General features: G+C 41.8%; 1 protein-coding gene across 2 annotated transcripts in view; it reads right to left on the bottom strand.

Moving 5' to 3' along the window:
* Positions 1 to 477: 477 nt before the first annotated feature.
* Positions 478 to 21,670, bottom strand: part of GRIK3 (glutamate ionotropic receptor kainate type subunit 3) — a 1,124,179-nt gene continuing 1,102,986 nt past the window's right edge. For both annotated transcript variants that reach the window (XM_069622638.1, XM_069622639.1), the window contains 3 exons: positions 9,726 to 9,948; positions 8,479 to 8,729; positions 478 to 4,369 (listed from right to left, as the gene is read on the bottom strand). In XM_069622638.1, the coding sequence (XP_069478739.1) occupies positions 4,169 to 4,369; positions 8,479 to 8,729; positions 9,726 to 9,948 (675 nt within the window). In that variant the 3' untranslated portion in view covers positions 478 to 4,168. The remainder of the gene's footprint in view (positions 4,370 to 8,478; positions 8,730 to 9,725; positions 9,949 to 21,670) is intronic.

Genomic DNA, 21,670 nt, shown 5'->3' on the forward strand with positions numbered 1-21,670 from the left:
ACTCCTCAGGTTCACAGTTAAATTACACACCATCCCCTCCTACTGTGGCTGGGTAGAGGGGGACTGAGTCTTTCAGTAGAAACGGGTCTCTCCCCACTTGTATTTACATTCTGTTTGTGTCTTGCTGTCACTGAATTTTGTAGTACATTACATGATTTGATTAGTTATGATGGATGGTGTGGATCAAAATCTGCTGTTACATGGAATTGTGCTAACATTTGATTGGTGGACAACCACCCTGCAGTAAGAGTAGAAGTTGAGAAGTTTGACAAGTGTCATTTTGAGGTGGGTGCTTCCCATAGACACATGTGTTGTTTTTGTTGATTTAGATTTGGCACAAAGGAGTCTTTGAACACAAGACAACCCTCTTTGTCTTCAAAAGCAATCCGAATTCTATCTTAAAAATGCCTGACAATTTGCAATTGTTGAAGAAAATTAAACATGAAACTATAAAAAAAAGAAATAATGAGCAAAATGTATTTCCAAAAATGATTGTGATTTATTGCTGTAGAAATTCCTAAATGCTAAAAGAACAGGGATTTTCAAATGGAATAACCTTTATTTACTTAGCTCCTAATTTCAGACCAATAATTTGTTATGCCCAATGATGGATTCCTTGCTGTCCACCACTCAAATTAGCATAACTCTAGCAAATTGGACTACACAACCACCTCTGTACTTACTCAAAGAAGGGCACTATCATATGAATAACTTTCAATTGAACAATAGTATACATTATTTATAACAGCACCACTGCAGCTTTTCTCTAAAGAGCGATATCATATTAGTCATATTAGTCCACACCGGGTAGGCACACACCTGTTAGGATACCAGACCTTTCTTGGTAAGAACCCATTCAAAACAATAGGAGACATTTTCATATTTAACCATCATCATATGACACTTTAAGACACTTAACACTTGGTTAAATGTGTTTAAAGAATATTTCCATTTGTGTATTATTACTGTATACATAGTAAACGTGTTCAATGCAAGAGCCTGTAACTGAACTGATATTAATTTATCTTTATGTGTGATGTGCATACAGTGTAAGGAGAAAAGTCTCCCAAGGACTCTTTGTTTGATTTGCTTGGGACAGTTGAAAATAACCATTTTCCATCATCGTCAAGTGCAACACAGCTATCTTGACTTCCATTAATGAGTTTTCTACAGAACAATTTCTTACAGGGTGGATATACACACTCTTAAGGAGTCTGCCCAAGATGTGCAGATCAGTGAATTCACACAATGTGTAACAATAATCACAGTCTAAGAACAATAACCCAACAATTAACTTGCCATTCTAAGGCAGATATTGTATGTATGCGTGGGTCTTATCATAGTTATGTATTTCCCATCAATGAACCATAGTTAAGCTTATGTTGCAAATAATACCAAATCATTTTAATGTCATGGTAAGAAAAAACTAATGCACAATATCCTCCATTGACATTTAGAGATGCTAATGATAGGATTGGAGTACAAACCAAGAATGCAATATCTTTAATGAGATGTACCATATTTCACTGGATAGATTAAAATTTAGATTCAGACAATGAAGGAGAACTGTGGCACTCTTCCATGCAATTTTATTAGAAATACGATAAATATAAAAATATGATTGTGTTGTAGATGTGTTATAGATGCCAAAACAGCTAAGTGCTTGCCGGGAATATCATCTAGTCGTACGTTTTGTTAAAACTTGATGATTAAAGGAATTTTTCATTTTCCAGCACACAACAAACAAGGTTGACAACCGCTGGGTGCTCTACTTATATATTTTGAAAATGTATAGAACTTGGAATAAACATTTAATTAATACAATCTTAGAGCCTTTATACACAATGGCAGAAATGTATACTACTAAAGTTTGGGCGAGTTTAGACAACTTTTAATATAATTCTTGGCACATTAGAAAAATAGGAATATCTTCTAATGACATATTTTCTTAAAAAACACTGCTCAGAATAATATTTGTTTTTAACAATGATACATACATGGAAGTACATGAGGGTACACAATGGGGCAGTCATACAGAGCAGTATGGTGGGAATAATCACAAAAGCTGAAACACAAGATTTCCAAATATTCGGTAACCGTAAATGACAATAGATGTTTTCCAATGGATCCATTATTTGGGTCTCTTTAGTGAGACCAGTGATTTAGCATGTACAATGTTTGCCTAAAACTTTCCAGTGAAATTGTCAAACATATAGACCTCTATTCAGTAACCAAAATGCTTACATTACTTTTCTTTCAGAAATCAAACATGGGTGCAGTGTTTATGCTCACCCTGGCCACGAAATAAGGGCAGTTCTGTAAGTCAAGCATTGATGGTGCTTTCTGTAATTTAAGATTGTTTAATGAATGCTGCACCTATCCCTTCTTTTACTTAACACTAAACACCCTCGATAAAAAATATCTTTCTTTTCTTCATTATCGTGGAAGGGATTTGAAGAGATTAAACTATAACATCAGAAGGTGATATGGCTTGTTATTGGTGATAGGAAGTGAAGTGGCTTGCTAAACCATAATTACACCTGTACAAACAGGAAAGTCAATGTTTGGTGCAACAAATCTGCATTGTATTTTCTCCAATTTATTAGGTTTTCTCATCTCCCAAGATTTCTACTTAAGGGACTAGCTCCACCAACAACTTAGAAAGCACTGAAGAATGACTTACCCCTGGATTGCGCTGCTTCAGACAAGAGTAATGGACATTTTCTTTCAGAGATTACATCTGATGCCCTATTTCCCAGGTTTGGCACATTAATAAATGTATGTTTGTGAGCAAAATGCCTCTTTGATGATTATTGCCAGCACCACAAGAATTCTATAGTTACAGTATCAGGAGTTGGAAAATTCTTTTAAAGGTTGTAAAGTGATCTGTCATTTTTCATAACCATTATCTTCCTCAGTGTACATCTCCTAATTTGCTTACAAAAATACTGATTACGTTGGAACAGCATCTAATAACCCACCTAGCCTTTAGACATCTGTACGAGAAGCAAGCTCGTAACCAATTTCATCAATACCAAAGAGTTTGGATGACATGGATGGGACATCCAACTCAAAGACGTCTTCGCTTAAGCAGATATGTCTTTGGTAATTCTTAGACCATTTGCTTTTGTCGCGATCTTATTTGATTTTGAAAATCATAAAAATGCCAATTGTTCATTTCAAAAGGACCAACTAAACTTGGTTAAAACATTAAAAAGGGGAAAATGGCAATGTCAATGCAATGGTGCTGGTTCACATTACCAGCTGGCTGCTTGCTGGTGACACTGACTTCAAGAAGATGGAGGGTTTGGAGTATCCTTGTTTGGATGAGGTCTTGGGGCATTCCCATTGTGTGCACTCCTTCAAACAGGATGGGGTATAGTGACCTTATGAACACTCTGTCTAGACTTCTAAGGCTGGACGTTCTAGCCTTTCTTCAGTGTTTCAGAAAATATCTTGGAGGGTTTCCAATTCTGGATAAGATGTTGGCTCCTTGCACTTTTGTTTCTCTCCTGGAAACCGTATCTTGTTCCCATTGGGATGTTCCTAGCTGTGCCCGCGATACCGTGACCCATCTTTGCCAGCTGTCTGATTCAGACATATCGTACCTTTCCCCTGTTATCGCCTTGTCTCTGGTGGACTCCTTGTTGACAACAAGGAAGGCAGCACAGCAGTTGAGGTAAAAGGGCACAGTAAGCTGCTCAGAAGAAATAGCAGCTATGACAATCACATTTTGTTTAAGATTTACAATAAATGTGCTGCGGATGAAACTTCGGAATCGATGCACACCTCTACTGTCCATGAGCTAACACCTGTATAATCAAAAACACTTTTCTTTTATTGCCATGCTCAAAGAAGACGAGTGTGTTCTCCTTGGTTTCCGATGAAGCCCAGGTCCGCTTTAATCTCTGTTGCCTCTATTTGCTCATAATGTAAACATCATACTCCAGGTGAAGCATGTCTGGACATCAAGAGGCCCAAAGTCTTTATGCCTTGGCTTGGAAAACAAACAAAAACAAACGAACAGAGTGTAATCCATGCTGACGATGCTCATTTTTAGATGATGGGTGTGTAGTATTAAAGGCCTTGTTCTTTAAATTGAACCTAACCGGGCTTTGCTCTTTCAGTGAGAATGTGCATCGCTTAAGCAGTCACAGAGTCTTATGTTCTATGGAAATACAGGCGTCAATCCAGAATTGCTACAAGTCATGTTATCTTTCCCAGGGAGCCTCCTGTCATTGAATGTGTGCATGTTTATGACGGCATCAGTCTTCACCATGACAGGCGGCTGCTGGGATTTGTGTTTGATTCGTCGCTGGCAGGTCACTGACAATCGGACTTCGTCAGCCATGGTGCTGCAAAAAGATCTCTGTGGGGGTTCAAGGGGGGAGGGGAGAAAGAGAACGTTTTTTTATTAAATGCATTTTTATTGAAAAAAGAACAGTTCAAATAAATCCTTGTAGGTCAATGCTGATTCTTATTAATATTCATAAGCATTAGGCCTAGAAATACAGTCCATTTTGTCCTATTTTCCAAAACTCCTCAAAACAGGAAATGAGTAGCCAGGGAGCCTATTCAAAGACAGGCTACTCAATATACAAAACTGAATGCAAACAAAGAGCATTGGCTGATTCCAAATATACAGGTTCTATTAGGCAACAGTGTTCCACCGGATCTGCATTCAAACATCCATACTAGAGAGCTTCTCTATCAATATCTGTTTTAGGACCAATACCTTACAGTGTTATCTGGGCAGGGCATGAGAGTCCTTATATCTTTAGACAATGCAAGAGGCAAGTCTACCAACAACGAAGCATAGGCTTGTGATTTCTCAGAAGTCTCTGGTCTGCAGATTGATGTGCTTCACCGAGAACAACCACCACACCGGTATAAAGTTGTGGAGATGATCATTGGCTAGATAAGTGTGTGTCTTTGGTGTGAATATGTCTGAAACATAAACACATTTTGCAGCCAATAGGTTCCATCGTAGATGGGGCGATGTTGGGGTGTAATGTACAAGTTCGATCCAATCTGCCCTGAAACTGAACTCAATCATTCTAGGAATATTAATCCATATGTAGAACATTCCTAAGGTGGGAACCTGAATACATTTATAAAGCTTGGTATTTGCCTGGTCTTTGATCTAGTTTAAGATTGCAGACGAGTAAACCTGCATTTTTGGGCGCTACCTCCAGAGATGGAAGAAGTTGGTTACTCTCCGCACTGTCTATGAATCAGCCGGACATGGCCTCAAACATCTTTGCTAATTGGCCTTGGTTGAGAACCCACCTGTAGAGAATATTAATGGAATGTGTCAATGAATGGGCAGAATCCTCTCCATGAGATGTGAGAGGACATGTCTTCTGCCGCAGTGTGTTTAGGAGCTGTCTCTTCAAGACGTTCTCCCAACCACTTTTACATTTCTCTCTCTTGGCTATATCTTTGGTTACTATGGCTTCATGGAGAATTAAACACCCTGCTCATCAAAGAGGCTGCAGCATTTGAATCTCCTAAAAGGATTAACAATGTATTTACATTGTCCCCTCAATGACATTAACGTCATCCCTGCATCTAACAAGGAAATTGAGTATGCTGTTCACCAGTTCTGTCCCTAGTATTTCACAGAACAATAGGCCTACCATCTGGAAGTGAGTGTCCATTGTATGAAATGTGTGCTGCAGTCCACTGGAAGGCCCATCATGGGTAAGACAAGGTCGAGTATCCTATGCTATACATATTATTCTTTCACATCAGCCAAATTACACTCTGAACAGGGAATTTCAGAATGCACCCCAGAAATCTCCTTTCAGGTTTCAATAGCAAACACCCTATCTTCAGTGGCTCAGTCGCACCATTCTCTAGGAACGTCCAATGCAATGTAAGGTTATTACTCAGCTACTCTGTGAAGACCTGTAATTGGGCTTCTTTGGACACCAGCTACCAAGTACCCTACTGTAGGGTCATGGTTCATCAACCTTTTCCCATTTGCCCCCATTGTTTCTCACTCAATACATGAAACAAGATCTATGACTAATCTCTTTAAAGTAGAGGTCCCAATTGCAGGCAAGGAGTTTCATAAACAAACAGAGCCCTTGAAATAGAATATTCTTAACAGTGGTCGTGTTCCCCAAAGATAAAATCAACAACCTATATCAAACACTGCCCCTAGAATTTTTGTTTTCTCGCTCTTAGCTCGTGTCCTACTTTCTTAAAATAACATAATCTGGAAGATAATTTATTGTATGCGTCTTGTTATTCATTTGTATCCCCAGAGTATCTGTTGGTCCCCACCTATAGGCGCGCTAGGCTGAGGGCGGGCCTTCTCGGTGGCAACAGCCCAATTGTGCAAGACCCTCCCACCCGCACTAAAGCCGATTACGGACCATCTTGAACTTAGGAGGTCTCTGAAAACCTTTTTATTTTAAATCAGAATGAGTTGATCCATACTGTGGTTTCCCAGCACCAAGATGGCTTTAGGCGGTAGTGTGCTTTATAAATGTTTATAGCATAACATATCAGGGTTAACATTCAAACAACACCACCATGAACTGAACATATGTTGAAGGCAATCATGTAATCAAAACCTCAAGTTATGTGAATATTATGACTTGAAATTGTGGGAACCTTTTTGACCCTAGTGGCTTCATTAAAACTATCACTGACAAGAGCTGCAGTATAATTTATTCAAATATTTGAAACACATTATTGACCGACTGACCTAAAGTGAGACAGGTAGGGACAGTTTATCGCTCGCTGAACTAATCCTGGGGGCATGCGTGAAACAATTAACCAACAGCCATCTCAAGACACTAGAGCTGGATGAACTTCTTTTTAAGTAGTTGGGGCAGCGGGGCAGCTTTGACTTTTCCAGACGAATTTCCAGGCAGATTGACAACATGGAAACCTGTTTTATGAACAATAATGAGTCCATCAATTAAGTGATAGCTTTTTTTTGTATTATTATTTAAATGTGAAATGCCCCCTACTTGTTGTTTCTGCATGAAGAAATGTGATGTAGGCCTGAATGGAAAAACATTTATGATCATTTATGGATTATTAAAGGTCTCTGGACAAGTGACATAACATTGAAAACATGATCTCAAACTAAATAAACCTTTCAGTTGACATTTAACTTGACTTGAAGATCATTCATGTCAAAACAATTTCAAATGGAACATATCAGCAGAGAGAATAGATGAAGATTATGCGATTCTGTTAACACAATTAAGGTCATTACCTCACATAGAGCATACATTGAATTTGGGGCAAAAAACCTTTATGGGTAGGTCACTGAGCCCATGAACACTTAGGGGGTGATTCATGGATTATTTGCGCCAACAAAAACGGGATTTGTGCGCCATTCTGCCTGCAAATCCCTGTTTAACAGATGGGGATGTGTGGGCAGAATGGCGCACAAATCCCGTTTTTTTTGGTGCAAATAATCCATGAATTACCCCCTTAATCTTGCAGGGCATGATGATAATCAGGGGGCTCCAAGAATCGGATAGGATACTGAAGAGAGCAGAAATGGGGGTTATTTTGAACACTATACTGGTAATTATTCCACTTTATGAATGACCAATCATAAACATTGAAGCACTTGCTGTAGGTGATAAAAGCACCTATTATCTGAGAAGGATTTTCCTTTCAGATTTATTCAGGCTATAGGATGGAGAACCAATTTGGAGTTCACTTTTAAAATGAGGTTTGTGGGTTGGTGTCTTGGTGGTGGACGCATGACGATAGTGGTGGACACAGGCACTAGCAAAATAGGGTGACTTATTGTCAGGCATGGGCAATATAAATGCCTTGTGTTTTTACATTATTTGATGCTGACATGGACAAGTAACATGAGACTTGTGTATGCTTTCTCCATGCTTCTTGTAACCTATGCTGGGAATTATATTTGATCTGCTTTTTGCAAACAAATATGGATGTAGCTGTACATGTGAATTTCAATAACTAAATGGTTAGTAATGTGAAATATGGCATATTTTAAGTTGCTGAAGTCAATATCTGTGATGTTAATGCTAACATTTGGATTGGTTCAATGGAACAAAAGCTCTGAGGAAGACATGTTTGTATATGTCGAAACACGGTTTGGCTGCAACCTATTAAAGAAGACTATGTACCAAAAAAAGTGTTGAGTACTTTCTCTGTATTTAATTATGTGTCAAAGTACTAGCAAAAGCATAAAAGCAGAGCACAGTTGTCTGTTTGAAAATTAGGGTCAATAATGGTTTAATTATAGTCCATTTTAATCAATTATTTGGTTCAAGAGACGTGACTCAGGGGTAAACTACAACTTCCGGAATGGGATAGCTTGTTCTGTGAAAGACCCGGAATGGACTTTTGGTGTGTTATACCATCAAATTCATTTTCAGCACATATATCAGGCCAGTGTGAAATTGCTCTTCTGCCTCTCGTAAAAGTGTCAGTGACCCACACCTTAAAGTCATTGGTGGAATGTATCATTACCTGCTCTCGCTCTGCTGTTTTGCGAAGCTTGTACACAAACTCGCCTATCGCCACCACCACAGACAGCACTAAGCCACCCCCGAGCACAATGAAAATCCCGCCCATGCTCTGTATGCCCAGGGCACTGGCTTCCTTGCGCTCTTCCTCAGGGCAGCCGCTCCCACGCCACCATTTTTCTTTGATGATGTGTAGCCTGTCGTCCTCCTGAAGTTGGAGAATCGCTATGGTGATTCGATCGCGATACGGTGAGCCTGTATGGTTGAAAAGCAAACACGGATCAGTGGGATATTAGTTCTACAGGGCTATATTGTGTGCAATCCTGAGTTTTTTAGTTTTCCTATATGATCCTTGGTGAATCCCTGTGGATACTGTATGCAACATCTTAATACATCATCTGGTGAACAACACTATAAAAGGCCTATAGTCTATGAATTGCATAGGATGGTCATATTGAATTTGTCTAAGAGTTACTGTACAAAAGTAGGACAACCCAAAAAAATAAGAGGACATCTTCTGGTGAACAACACTATGGAAGGCCTCGTCTAGGAATTGCATAGGACGGTCATATTGAAATTTTGTAAGAGTTACTGTACTAAAGTAGGAAAACCCCAAAAAATAAGAGGCCACAGCTATGAAAACTCAATGCACCCAGGTTATTTTTAGATCAATGCCTGTTCAGGATGGGAAACGGATGAAGGATTCGAATTCAATAAATTACCTTCATACTGTAGTCCTATACAACGTCCGATAAAAATAGTTTGCAAAAAGAATGAAAAAAAAATACAGGCCTTTCTATAGTAACCTTTCACAAATAGCCTGTCAAATAGCTTACATTGTTATAAATGCAGCATTGTAATTTGCATTGAACCTGCACGTCACAGATTCAAGGTGCAACAGAGTCGAATCAAACTTCTGAAGTTGGCACTTTGAGTTCCAACACATTTGGCAAAAGAAACAATTTACATATACCACTAAGAAATAGTAAAACTGTGATAGCCATAAGAAAATCAAAACCATGTGAACACAGTAGGCAGAGGGTCCTGTACGAAATTAAGCACACAATCATCACATGGGTTGCCTAGAGAGTTTCTGCTTGATTTGCCCCTAGAACGCTTTTGCAGAGGGAATTGGCTCAGACATATCTCACACGCTTCTTGACTTGCATTGCCGAAAGCCATGACCATGATCACACTGAAGAGAGTTCCTCTCTGCTAGGCTGGGTGCACATTACCCTCGATGTCACTTACCCATTGGCGTTCCAATCCCGTAGCCTTTTGAATCAATTAGCCCTCCAATCTGGGTCAGGTTGCAGTTCCTTTGTGTGATGTACTCTGTCGTGGTTGATTCCATTAGCAAAGCGTAATCAGCCGTGAGGACCCGCTGGATTCCTTCCTCGTTATTTTTAACGAGGGCTGAAGGCTTGCTGCTCATGAAAGCCCACATTTTCTCAAAAGTGGAGATCTTGGATTTCTGAAAGAAAGAGCAGAGGGAATGACTCCGGAATCCTCTCGTCCAGTAACAAACAGTCAATTTTCCAATCATCGCTACAGCTTTCGCCACTTTGACCAATCAGGTAGACATATATGGGTTGATCATGCTTCCTTAGAAGGTAGCCGGAACGTATATAATATTAGTATACTAGCGGACCGAACATCATAACGTTGAAATAAAGCACAGCCTGTGTGACTACATAGACACTATGCAGAGAGGCTGTTTCCATGTTGGGAATTGCACTCCTTGGCATGCAAGCATAGATGCCCAGACTTGAATGTGGCAATCCTACCTATGAGGCAGGACTTTTAAGGACCCACCTTCTTAGGTGGGGTATGCATAATTAAAGATAATCATCTTTCACAGATATGCGATTCCTTGGCATTAGTGGCAGTGAAGCAGGCTGCCTGCCCAATAATACATGCAAGTTGTGAATGTAAAAGAAAATAGAGATTTACCAGGCAATATTTGCATACTAGGTATGTTTGTAATAGAACAGGGCAATGGGCCTCATTATGATTCCGGCGGTAGCCACGACGGTAAATACCGTCACGGGTGCCGCCAGAGTCATGAATTTACCGGTACCCAGCAATGGGCAATTACCAGGGCATTCCAGCCCTGATGGACCCAGTAATTGCCCATTGTCGGTGCCAGTATTTATTACTCCCTATTCCCATCTGAGCCCCATTGGACTCAATGGAAATGGGGAGGACGGGTGCACCGGCACCATTCACGAATGGTGCCAGTGCATCCGTTGCGGTCTTCTTGCGGGTGCCGGTATGCCACCAGGTCAGACCTGTGAGATTTGTTCAAATTTCGGCTGTAAGGTCGAACATTTTGAACAAATCACACATTCGGTGGCATTATAGTGAACAAGGGGAGCGTGGGCTGTGCGAGTGTCCCCCGCACCCTTGTTTGCTATAATGTCAACGGGGTTGCAGGAATGTCCCCCTGCACCCGTTTGAAATAAAGTTAGGGGAGAAATAAAAGAGAAGAGGACCATGTGGCGCCGGTTCACATCCACGTAAGTGAAGGGAACCGGCATTGCAGAGGGATGCAGGAGATGGCAGCAGACAAGAAGGTGTGCAGACCACATTGTAATGGGGTGGGGGGAAGCGGATTGTCCGAAATATCCATGGGATAGAAAACCAAAAGTAATTTTCAGTAACATAACATTCATTTTTTTCTCCTTCGGACATTGCTTGTTTCGATTAATTCATGGACATTCGTACACAATATGATGAATCCAAATTTATTTTATGATTTAAATTTATTACAGCATTGTTGGATCTTGGTAAATAGAGCAGGGGAGAATTGAGAACAGGCTAACAAGCTTTAGATGTTTTAAACAAGCTAATACGAACACACACCCTCCAGAACCAGCCTACCACACTCATGGTACTACCTTCACCTAGCCACCCCCACCCCTCAATACAGCTCCCCCTCAACTGATTCCTCTAGCTGACTCAATCACCCCCGACTGCAGCTTTCCATATACCTCCCCCCTTCACTCTCCTTCAACCCAAGCTCACCCATTACTAAGAACAATTTCAAGCTTGATTCCAGAGCTCTCAACCTAGCTGAAGTCAAGTCTGTCCTCCTGGCTCTCTACAGGTCACAGCAGCTCTACTGAGCAAGTCTCAAGGACTTCAATGCTGTCCTCGCTGCACCCTGTGAGAAGATTATCCAGCTTGAGCTTTCATCTCCTCTCATTCTTGCACCCCAACTTGGTTCATTCCCTCCAGTCCAGCATCAGAGGACCTCCATGAAACCTCATTCGCAGCACATGCAGAAGTGTTGCTGATTTGATATCCTTTGCTCCCACAAGGACTATCTTCTTGCTCGCTCCATGCTTTGAAGTCAACGACGCCTGGCTAATCCTGTAAACGCTACTCTACCCTCCCGGCCATGCTTTCACACTTTATGTATTATCCATCACACCTTCTCTATCGGCATAGTCATTTTGCTCTTACCACGCCTTTAAAGTTTACAAAATAAGATCTTATCTGACTATCCAAATATCATCTCCCTCCACCCTTCTCACACCTCGCATTACCTATTCACTTCCTTTCTACTCTCATTCTTCAGACAAACCCTAGTGAACTGGCACGCACTATTCACGCTCCCAACACATCTTGCACTCCAATGGACCTCTATGATTCATAGAAATATAAGAGCCAAGAACCCCGAACCTGCTCCATCTTCTTCCCTCCAGTAAGCTCTTACATTCCTTTGAGAAAGCCCCTCCATGCTAAAAAAAAAAATAGCTATCATCCAATTCATCCTAAAAAAAAGCCTTACTCCCTCTTATCACACTACTCTAACATTCTTGAGGAATTGTGTATTTCTGTACTGGAAGCCGCCAGACTCTGACTGAGCACCCTGAGGCCTTCGGGTGTGTGGCGTAATAGAAATAATTTATAGATAGATACATAGCTAGATAGACAGATACTAGATAGATAGATAGATAGATAGATAGATAGATAGATTCTAGATAGATAGATAGATAGATAGATAGCTAGATAGACAGATTCTAGATAGATAGATAGATAGATAGATAGATAGATAGATAGATAGCTAGATAGACAGATTCTAGATAGATAAACAGATAGATAGCTAGATAGATAGATAGATAGATAGATATAGATTCTAGATAGATAGATAGACATATTCTAGATAGATAGATAGATAGATAGATAGATAGATAGATAGATAGATAGACTTCCTCCGCTCTGGTCTCGGAAATAGGCACATCACAGAAACAGCACTTGTACACATTTCCAACATTCTTACCACTGCTTATAGTTCCAAAACGCCCACAAGTATCACTCTGCTTGATCACTCTGCTGCATTCAACATTGGTAATCATGCCATCTCTCGCCATCCTACCCTCTCTATCACTGGTATCATAATCTCTACCCTGGACTTGTTCGCCACATACCTCGAGGATGAGTGCTTTCACATCTCTTGGGAGAGTGGCACTTTCTTTGTCAGCCGCCTTCTAGAGGGAGTTGCTCAAGGGTCTTTTCTTGGCCCACTTTACACCATGCACGTCCTCTCTCTGTAAGCAAATATCTTGCTTTAGCGTCTCTTACCACTTATTTGCTGACAATACCCACATATTCTTCTCCTTCCCCTCCTTCACACCTGCCATGTCCTCTGGCATATCTAACTGTGGTTCTGAATTCAGCACAAGATGGCTGTTCAGTGCTTTACCTGCAGTGCTACAGTCTTACACTGTCGCCACAAACCTCCCTGGTCTCAACATCTATTCTCTCATCACTTTCACACGGTCCTTCCTCTTGACCTTCGGAACCTATCCCCAAAGCTTGCAACTTTGAGGTGCTCTGTGACAGTGAACATAAGATTCAGCAATGAATTACCTCTGTTGCCATGGTGGTGTGGATAAGCATACAGAATATACATGAAAACACTACTCACCACCACCTACCACTCTACTAAAAACCTAAAGCTGCCATGTGCGCACTCTACAAGCTTCCACATTCCTCTCGCACCTCTTCCCAGCACCTGATTTGAGGTGGCTCTATATGTATCACTGGTCCATTTATGATATAATATGATAGGTTATTTATAACGCGCTTAATACACAGAGCGCTTAATATCCAGAGGTTTCTAAGTGCGGACATAGGGATTGAACCTCTGTTGCTTCACCACTTCTTATCCTGAACTTGAAAGTGTTCATCAGTCTGTTGGTTCCATGTTCCCCTGGCACTGCCACCTGCTTCTGCTTCTTTACCCTGCTGACCCCCTTCCACTGGATCTCCCTAACCTCTTACATCGAGAGCAAAGACATTGGGGCTCATTACAAGTTTGGCAATGCCAGAAAACAGTGGCAGTAATTCTGTTACTGCCACTTTTCCTGCACCGCCAAAGTACAGTTTGCTGGTGGGGTGCCTGACTTACCTCCAACCAAGAGCTGGAAATAAGTCAGGCACCCCACGGGCAAAAAACAACAGGAAATTCTGGCACCCCAGCAATCCCCCCATAGGGTCCTATGGACTCCATAGAATGGGGATTAACCTACTGTTGCCGGCATCCCACCGGATTTACCGTTCTGGATACTACAAAACCTATAATGAGGCCCATTGTACTGGACTTCAAGAGTGGCCTCTAAGAGAGGTTGCTATCAAGGGAGAACCTGTCATCTACAGTGGTCTCACCCCTCCTGCATAATCCTCAATCCCACCCTCACCAACTCTTAGTAAAATATTGTAACTGATGTGGGGTGCATTTCTTACAAAAAGGTGCCCTCAACTCAATAGTCATAACTTCTGAGATTTACTGTAGACAAAGGATGTGGAGGTTTCCAGGTTTACACTTTCTTTTTTACACTGCTTTTCAGAGACTGTGTAAATGCCTCCCACAATCAACGATGGAGACTTGCTGTATCAAATACTCCAATGGAATCTGCCCGCTTTCACCAGGTGGAAATGACAACTGGATATTTCACACGCTGGTGGAAACCCCAGTGGATCTGTTGGCGGTGGACGGGTGGTATGATATGATATGCTATGGCATTTATAACGTGCCTATATACAAGTGTTTCAAGGCGCGATGAGGCAAGGGAGGGGAAACAGAGGGAAGAAAGAGATAACGATCCTACTATGCCAGGTGCCATTGAGATTGTGCAGGGGGGAGGGGAAACGTGCAAGTGGGAAAGGGGAGGGGCAGTGCAGTACATAGGATAACAGTCAATAAATAATGGCAATAAATAAAAGTACGGCCAGCTGGTGGCCAGTGCAAGGGTAAGTGCCGACATCAGGTGTCAAGTGCTAGAAAGGGCTGTAGGGATACAGAAACAGTCCCCGAGTGCAAGGGTGTCCAAGGGGGCAGTGTAGGTGTGCAATGGCGGGCCGGGGTCCTGGGCTCGAGATTAGAGGGTAGCCAGGTAACCAGTGCAATTTCAGATTCAGCCAGGAGTTCAGCAGGGGAGAGGAGGAGAGAAAGCAGAAGCAAAGAGGAAGGTCTTGAGGTGCTTCCGGAACAAGCGATGGTTCTCCTCAAGTTTCAGAGAGGCAGGGTGTCCATTTAGCTTAAGAAATGCACATGTCAAACGAGTGAACATCCTGCGGGTCAGTAAAGGGGCGGCAAATGTGTATTGCGACTTTTCCCTCCAGGTTTGCTGATCCACAGGACCTATACAATGACTCTCATTGCATACAGTGCGGGATCATCCTGTAAAGTCCCCAGTGTCTTGCCCCTTCCTCCTCCACACCACCTGGATTTTATCATCACTGCTAATCATGGCCTACCACAGCAAAATACTCATTGTTTTGGGGTTCCTCCCTCAACTATTGTCTTGCACCAGATAAACGCTCTTCCTTGCCTCTCAAATAAATGCAGAACATGCACAATTTCAACTATGTACTTTTTCATAGTAATTGAAATATTGTGTCATTCCAACACTTCTTCAATTTCATGTCAATCACATCACTTTAAAAGCACATGCCTCAGCATCTCAACATCACCCAGATCACAGGAGAACATCCTTTTCCATATCCTGGACCAAAGCCAAACATATGTTGGGCCTGCTCTCTGTGCACACTCTGCCACTATGTATACCACCACTCCTGTCGATTCAACCCTGTGCCATCGGATTTTGCCGCCCTTGCAACCTAGTCGGTCCAGAATTCCAACCAGTAACATGGGGTCTGATTTCCAATAAAGGGTTGCGTACTTGTATGTGGATCATGCGCAATCACAAGTCGACACAACACCCACAATCTGCATGTGGCCACTCAAATGCATTTGCGTCGACGGATTCACTTGAGTGAATAAGCCCACATGCAGGGAACAGGTAGGCAAGGACCGTGGATTGAGCTGCCACGGAGTAAAGCACAACCAGAAGCACAAGGATGCCCTTGGAGAGACAGCAGACCTCAGGGTCTTTTCCTACCCTGCCTAGTGCTATCCTGTGGTTTATCCACAATACCGCCTGGAGTGCTCAAAGAGAGCTGGTATTATTTGTCTACCCCCAAATTGAAATGCTCATGATTCCCATGAGTGTTTAACTTTATTTTTAGTTTTCTATATAAGCACCATACACAAAAGGTTGAAACTATAAAGAACATATTGTGATATAGGGCCCCTGCTGGCACATCAATGTAAATGCCCCCAATAACCCCAGTTTTGAGGATTTGACCCCGGCTTTCCACTCACTTGATGCCAGTGAGCCAATGCCTGCTCAAATGTTGGGAACTCGCTCAATAGTTGTAAATACATGGGTGGTCTGGCTGCAGCCCCTTGGGCCCACAGCCATGTCCTCCGCCGCAGTGCTGGTCCTCTTTTGTGAGTCAGGTACTTGTACATTGACATCTATGGCACATGGGTGAGAGTGTAATCCTTCTGTGCAAACAGCTGTTTGTATATCAGCCCCTCAGTGTTAGACATGCGCTTCATTTGGCTACCATGACAACAGTTCAATGGTGAAGTCATGGTCATTGAAAGGAGACGACGGGGATGATCATGTCTCGGGAGGATAGCTCAGCGGCAACGTGCTTGCTTCGGAAGCAAGCCAACACAGAGCAAAAGAGGTTAGATCCCGGGTCCGCGCTTAGAAACCTCCAGGTATTAAGCGCGTTATAAATAACCTATCATATCATGTCTTATGTGGTTGGTTGTTTTGAGACCAGCTCCAATTGTTGCACTCTTGGACTCCTGTTTCCTGGCATTCCAGTTTGCTGGCCTTTGGATGTAGGGAATAGCTCAGTAGTTATGTCAAGAGACGACTAGTTCAGTCCAGTAAGACATCTGATGCAAACAAGAGTCGTTGTTGAGAAAAGGTAACCTTGAGTACTTAATGGTTGCGTGCTTATCAATTAGATATTAAAATGCATCCTAATTACACAACATCATTCATCAACAAAACAAAGTGCTAATTTAATAGCGTATAAAACAAATTGGGCCTCATTACAAGTTTGGTGGAATCTGGGTGGTAAATCTGCCGAGATACCACCAAACGGTATTACCGTTACCACCACTGCGTCTGACAGTATTACCGCTGGATTACAAGTGGCGGTGGCGGTGTTAGTTCCCATTTAATTCAAGTCCATAGAACTCTATGAGGGATTTTTGTGGAAAGGTGGTGTATTTACCTCCAGGGCTGGAGGTGCATCCTCCAACTTTCCGGTGCGGTAATGCGGCAGCAACGGTATCTGCAGTTTTATCGCACAGCACAACTCACAATACAGTCCGTGTCCGAATCGCAGGATATCAACTAATGCGATCAAAGTTGATGCCTGTCCTTTCCCGAGAAGAGCCGCTCTGCACAAAAGTGACAGTGTCTAGGAATTGAGAGCTTCACAACCAAAAAGGGACAAAGTCGTAATCCTGATCCCGCCATCCTCTCCATCACTGCCAGCCAGGGCACAGCTTCAGCAATCTAAGGAGAGTGGAAGGGCATCGATTTTATGTCGTCCTTCCAATAAACAAACTACTTTGATGTAATTACAGAGTTTATCATACAATTGGAGTAGGTCAGAGGATGGTGCTGCGGTACTCGTACTCTTGCGTGGCGTAGCGCGAAACGCTGCACATCTGCAGGGAACAAACAGGGTATCTCACTGGGATTACCCACAATCCCTTAAAGGCTGTCCCTCATATACATCTTCAGTAGGCAATAATTCAATTCCCCGTCCCACCACCCCCATTTAACGCACTGGGAGTACATGTTAGAGAACCATGATCGATGATGCTATGTAGGCCACTGGCCGCGCTGGTCCTTTGAGGACACTCTACTCCCAGGACCAGAGAACACATTAAGTATACATGACTTTGCCTCTGGCAGCATCTGTTCATTAGTAACCCACTCAAGGACAGCTGCGCTGTGTGTGCCTCCCAGAAGAAGGCACCAGCATGCCGGGACGGTGAGGCCTATTTTCAGGTAAATAGCAAGTCTTCAAGGCTGTGCGAAAGATTTAGGGTTGAAAATAGCGACCTGCATCCTTTCATTCAATGTGGAATGTTTAAATGAGCCATGCCTTGAGCTGAACTTCTTTTCAACATTACAAAGGAATATGAGTTGTGTGCAATGGCCCCATCTGTGTGCCCCCCATAGTAAGTGTGCGGGTGCATTAGACATAATTGCGCTTTTCATAGCCTCGGGGGGCATTCCACATAACAACAGAAGTGCATGAACATTCCGTGACAGTATTGCAATTAAGAAAGTTCATATAAAGATGTTTAAATTGTGAAAGGAAAAAATAAGTGCATGTTCTGCTTTGCACATTCTTTCGACAAAAATCAAACTGCAACACACAATGTTCTTTTTTTTTTTAACTCTTACTCTATAGTTGACCCGAGCACACCTTTTGCGCTCACCTAATTCCATCAGTGAATATATGCTTCACTGATGGAGGGGCTTCCAAAAGTGGGGCCTCGTGCTAAAAAGTATCCTTCTGCAAAGCACTGTTTTACACGTGCTCTAAACCATATTTCCTCCTCGGTGGTCCTCACTGTAGAAACGTTGCACTGGAACGAATGCATATCATTTATTTATTTATGAATCATTCATTCATTGTCTATTTATTTATTTATTTACTCACTGGGCATTTATTATGCGCCTATACAGCCAATGGTGTTTTAAGGCAACACATGTATTTGCAAGGTATCGCAATTTTGCAAACATTGCAGAGGTGTACGCTCGTATGCTTTCAATGAATGGCTGCCCCCAACTGTGTTTTTTGTTATACTGTGCAAACGTGGCACAGTATTGGCTAAAGCCAAGATTGCCAGGATTGCCTCAGTGCTAAATCCATGCAATGATTCTGAAAGGAGTCCCCAAAAGTGCTGTTATGTTTGTTGCGATATTTTAAAGTTAGTTATTATTGCTTGATTGTTAGCTGAGTTATATTCAGTCCAAGTCCTTTTTATTTCTTTGTTATCAGTTATAGCCCTCCTTCGAATGCATGGATGGGGTAATGTGTCGGCTATTGCTCTTGGATGTGTTCTCACACCAGCTGAGGATGTGGAAGCAGCGCCTGGAATTGAATTTGGAGAAAGTAGACATTCTAGTTTTAGGCAAACATATGATGGATGGAACCAATCCTGCTGGGTGCTAACAATGGCAAACGCCCCCCCCCCACCTTATTGTCCCCTGGGTTTTAATATAGCCTCTCCCTAACTCCGACCCCCCTAAGATTTACATTAGCTTCATCTTCTTTTTATCAACTGTGTATTTTACAGAATATTTTAGCCTCTGTCCCTCCACACTGCCTTTTAATGGCGGTGACCGCTTCTATTGCATCTGCATTTGATTACGGAACCCCTATATATATATATATATATATATATATATATATATATATATATATATATGTGTGATTTTGATTTATACCACTCACCATTACCATCCCAGGGCAGTCTCCAGGCGATATATATATTCCGTGAAAAAAACATTGGTAATGGGACAGTATGGTTACAAGTAAAACCAGAAGAAAAAAAAAAATCACCAGTTGTGGTCAGCTAAGCAGCCATAACTCGCACCATCACTGTGCACTGCTCAGACTAACACCAAGGACATCAACAATGACATCACAAATGTCATTGATGACATCACTGATGACATCACATATCCGGGCCAATTGTTTTTGTTCACTGACAGCCAGAATATGAAAATTGAAAAGGTGCTATATATCTAGACATTACCCTTGTTGTATGTTCTTGAAGTACTTTCCTTAGGGTTTGAGCTCAGCTCATGGTGAACATACACAGGGCAATAAGCAGGCCTCAAACACACAATTCATTTGTATGAATAAGTTGAAATTTTATGTTTTTGACATTTTCTGGTGATGTTGGTTCTTTGTCCCTTACTTTAGTTTCCCTGTATGTGCCGCTGATTTGCATGCATTGTTGGTCTTTACATGTATTGTTTGTACAAACACACGTGTGTAGTAAGTCTTGAACTGTTAGCTGGTTATTCCATGTTTAACATTACTCAAAACTCTGATACGGTAGCATTCATTATTTTACTATCCATAATGACCATTAGTTCATGATAGGTCTCCCGATCACCCCTGACATCAGACATCCTGTTACCAACATTATAAACACAACCCCTTGTAGGGACATTTCATCAAAATTAATGCCATTTGTGATGTCATTAGTGATGGCATCAATGGCATTTGTGATGTCATCTTTTATGTCCTGGGTGTTAGTCTTAGAAGTGCATGGTGGTGGTGCTAGTTATGGTTGCTTAGCCTACCATAAATGGCACATTTCTGGGGGATTTCAGGTATATTTGTAACCATAACATCCATTTAACAACATTTTTACACTGAATTTCATAGGTTTTTATTAGTATAACTTAACCATAACGTCCCTGTAAGAAACTATTTTCTGTGCATTTCATAGGTTTTGATGAGTGGAAATGTTTCCTAATGTCACATCACGGTGCATAGTTTACTATAATAATTACTCTTTTCACATATATGAAAGAACTGTAAACCTTGTTTAACATATATTTTGCAATGATGTGTGTCATTATCAGCAGCGCAACGTGAGGATGCAAGTCACGGTTGAATTGCCTAGGGCATGATTCTCAACCATGACCCCAGCCCAGCAAACCACCCCCGTTATCCACTGCACCTACCCTGCATCCTAGTTCAGTCTCCACTATAACCTTATAATGTGACCAATGACCAGTGCTCAAGGCTTGTAGCCATGGCCAGTCTCTGCAATCCATGGGGCATGGGCTTCGACCATGCCGCATGCCCCAATAAGTAAATCAGAGTAGGCATTCATCCTTGCCGAGGGCCAGGCCAACTGTACATGCACCAAAGTTCTATCACACGTTTGTACTTAGATTTTGAGACTTTGGAAAAATAAGATAGATTTGCAAAAGCATGTTTTCAGGTCCTTACTGATGCTCCTCGTGCAGGTTTGTTGTAATCCAATCCAGCACTTCAGGCTGTGCAAACTTTGTTTTTCCATTTAAACCTTGGGATTTGGCCTGCCACATGCCCCAATAACACATCTGAGTGCACATTTCTACTTGCTCAGGGCCAAGCCCATTGTCCATGCACCAAAGTTATATCACAATTTTGTGTACTTAAATTTTGTCACTTTTGAAAAAATAAAACACAGAACAGATTTGCAAAACCATGCTTTGAGTTCCTGATGCCCCTTGTGAATGTTTGCTGCAATCCTGTCCAGCACTTCAGGCTGTAGCCACAAACATAATGTGTTTCCCTATTCAAACCTAACTCTATTTAAAAAAAAAAACGTGACCACATGGCCTTTACCATGATGGCCACACCCACTGTAACCCCATTGCCGGTCCCTTGAGGTCATGGCCTGTAGCCAGATTGTCCAGGTCATGGCATGACCCGGATAATCTGGCCACTGCCTATAGCTGAAAGGAAAAGTAACAGAAGCTCAATTACCCCTCTTTTTGTCCTCCTTGCAAAAGGGTCAGGGACCTAGGGATTTTTTGATAGAAATCTTTCTTATCTATCTAGGAGTCGCATAAAGACATATCATTGTCCAGAGAGCATTCGAAGTACAAAACATAATATTTTAATAGATTGAATTACACACTTCTTTAAATGGTCGGTGCTTTCCACAAGGCACCTCCAGACTTTAGAAACAAATTAGAACACATAAAATTAAAAAGTCCAACACAAACACACACATATTCTATTTGTGGTGTCTAGGGTTAGTAAAGTGACAGTTTTTATGAAAC

The sequence above is a fragment of the Ambystoma mexicanum genome, chromosome 11, assembly GCF_040938575.1.
Source record: "Ambystoma mexicanum isolate Mex_15411 chromosome 11, UKY_AmexF1_1, whole genome shotgun sequence".
Lineage (NCBI taxonomy): Eukaryota > Metazoa > Chordata > Amphibia > Caudata > Ambystomatidae > Ambystoma > Ambystoma mexicanum.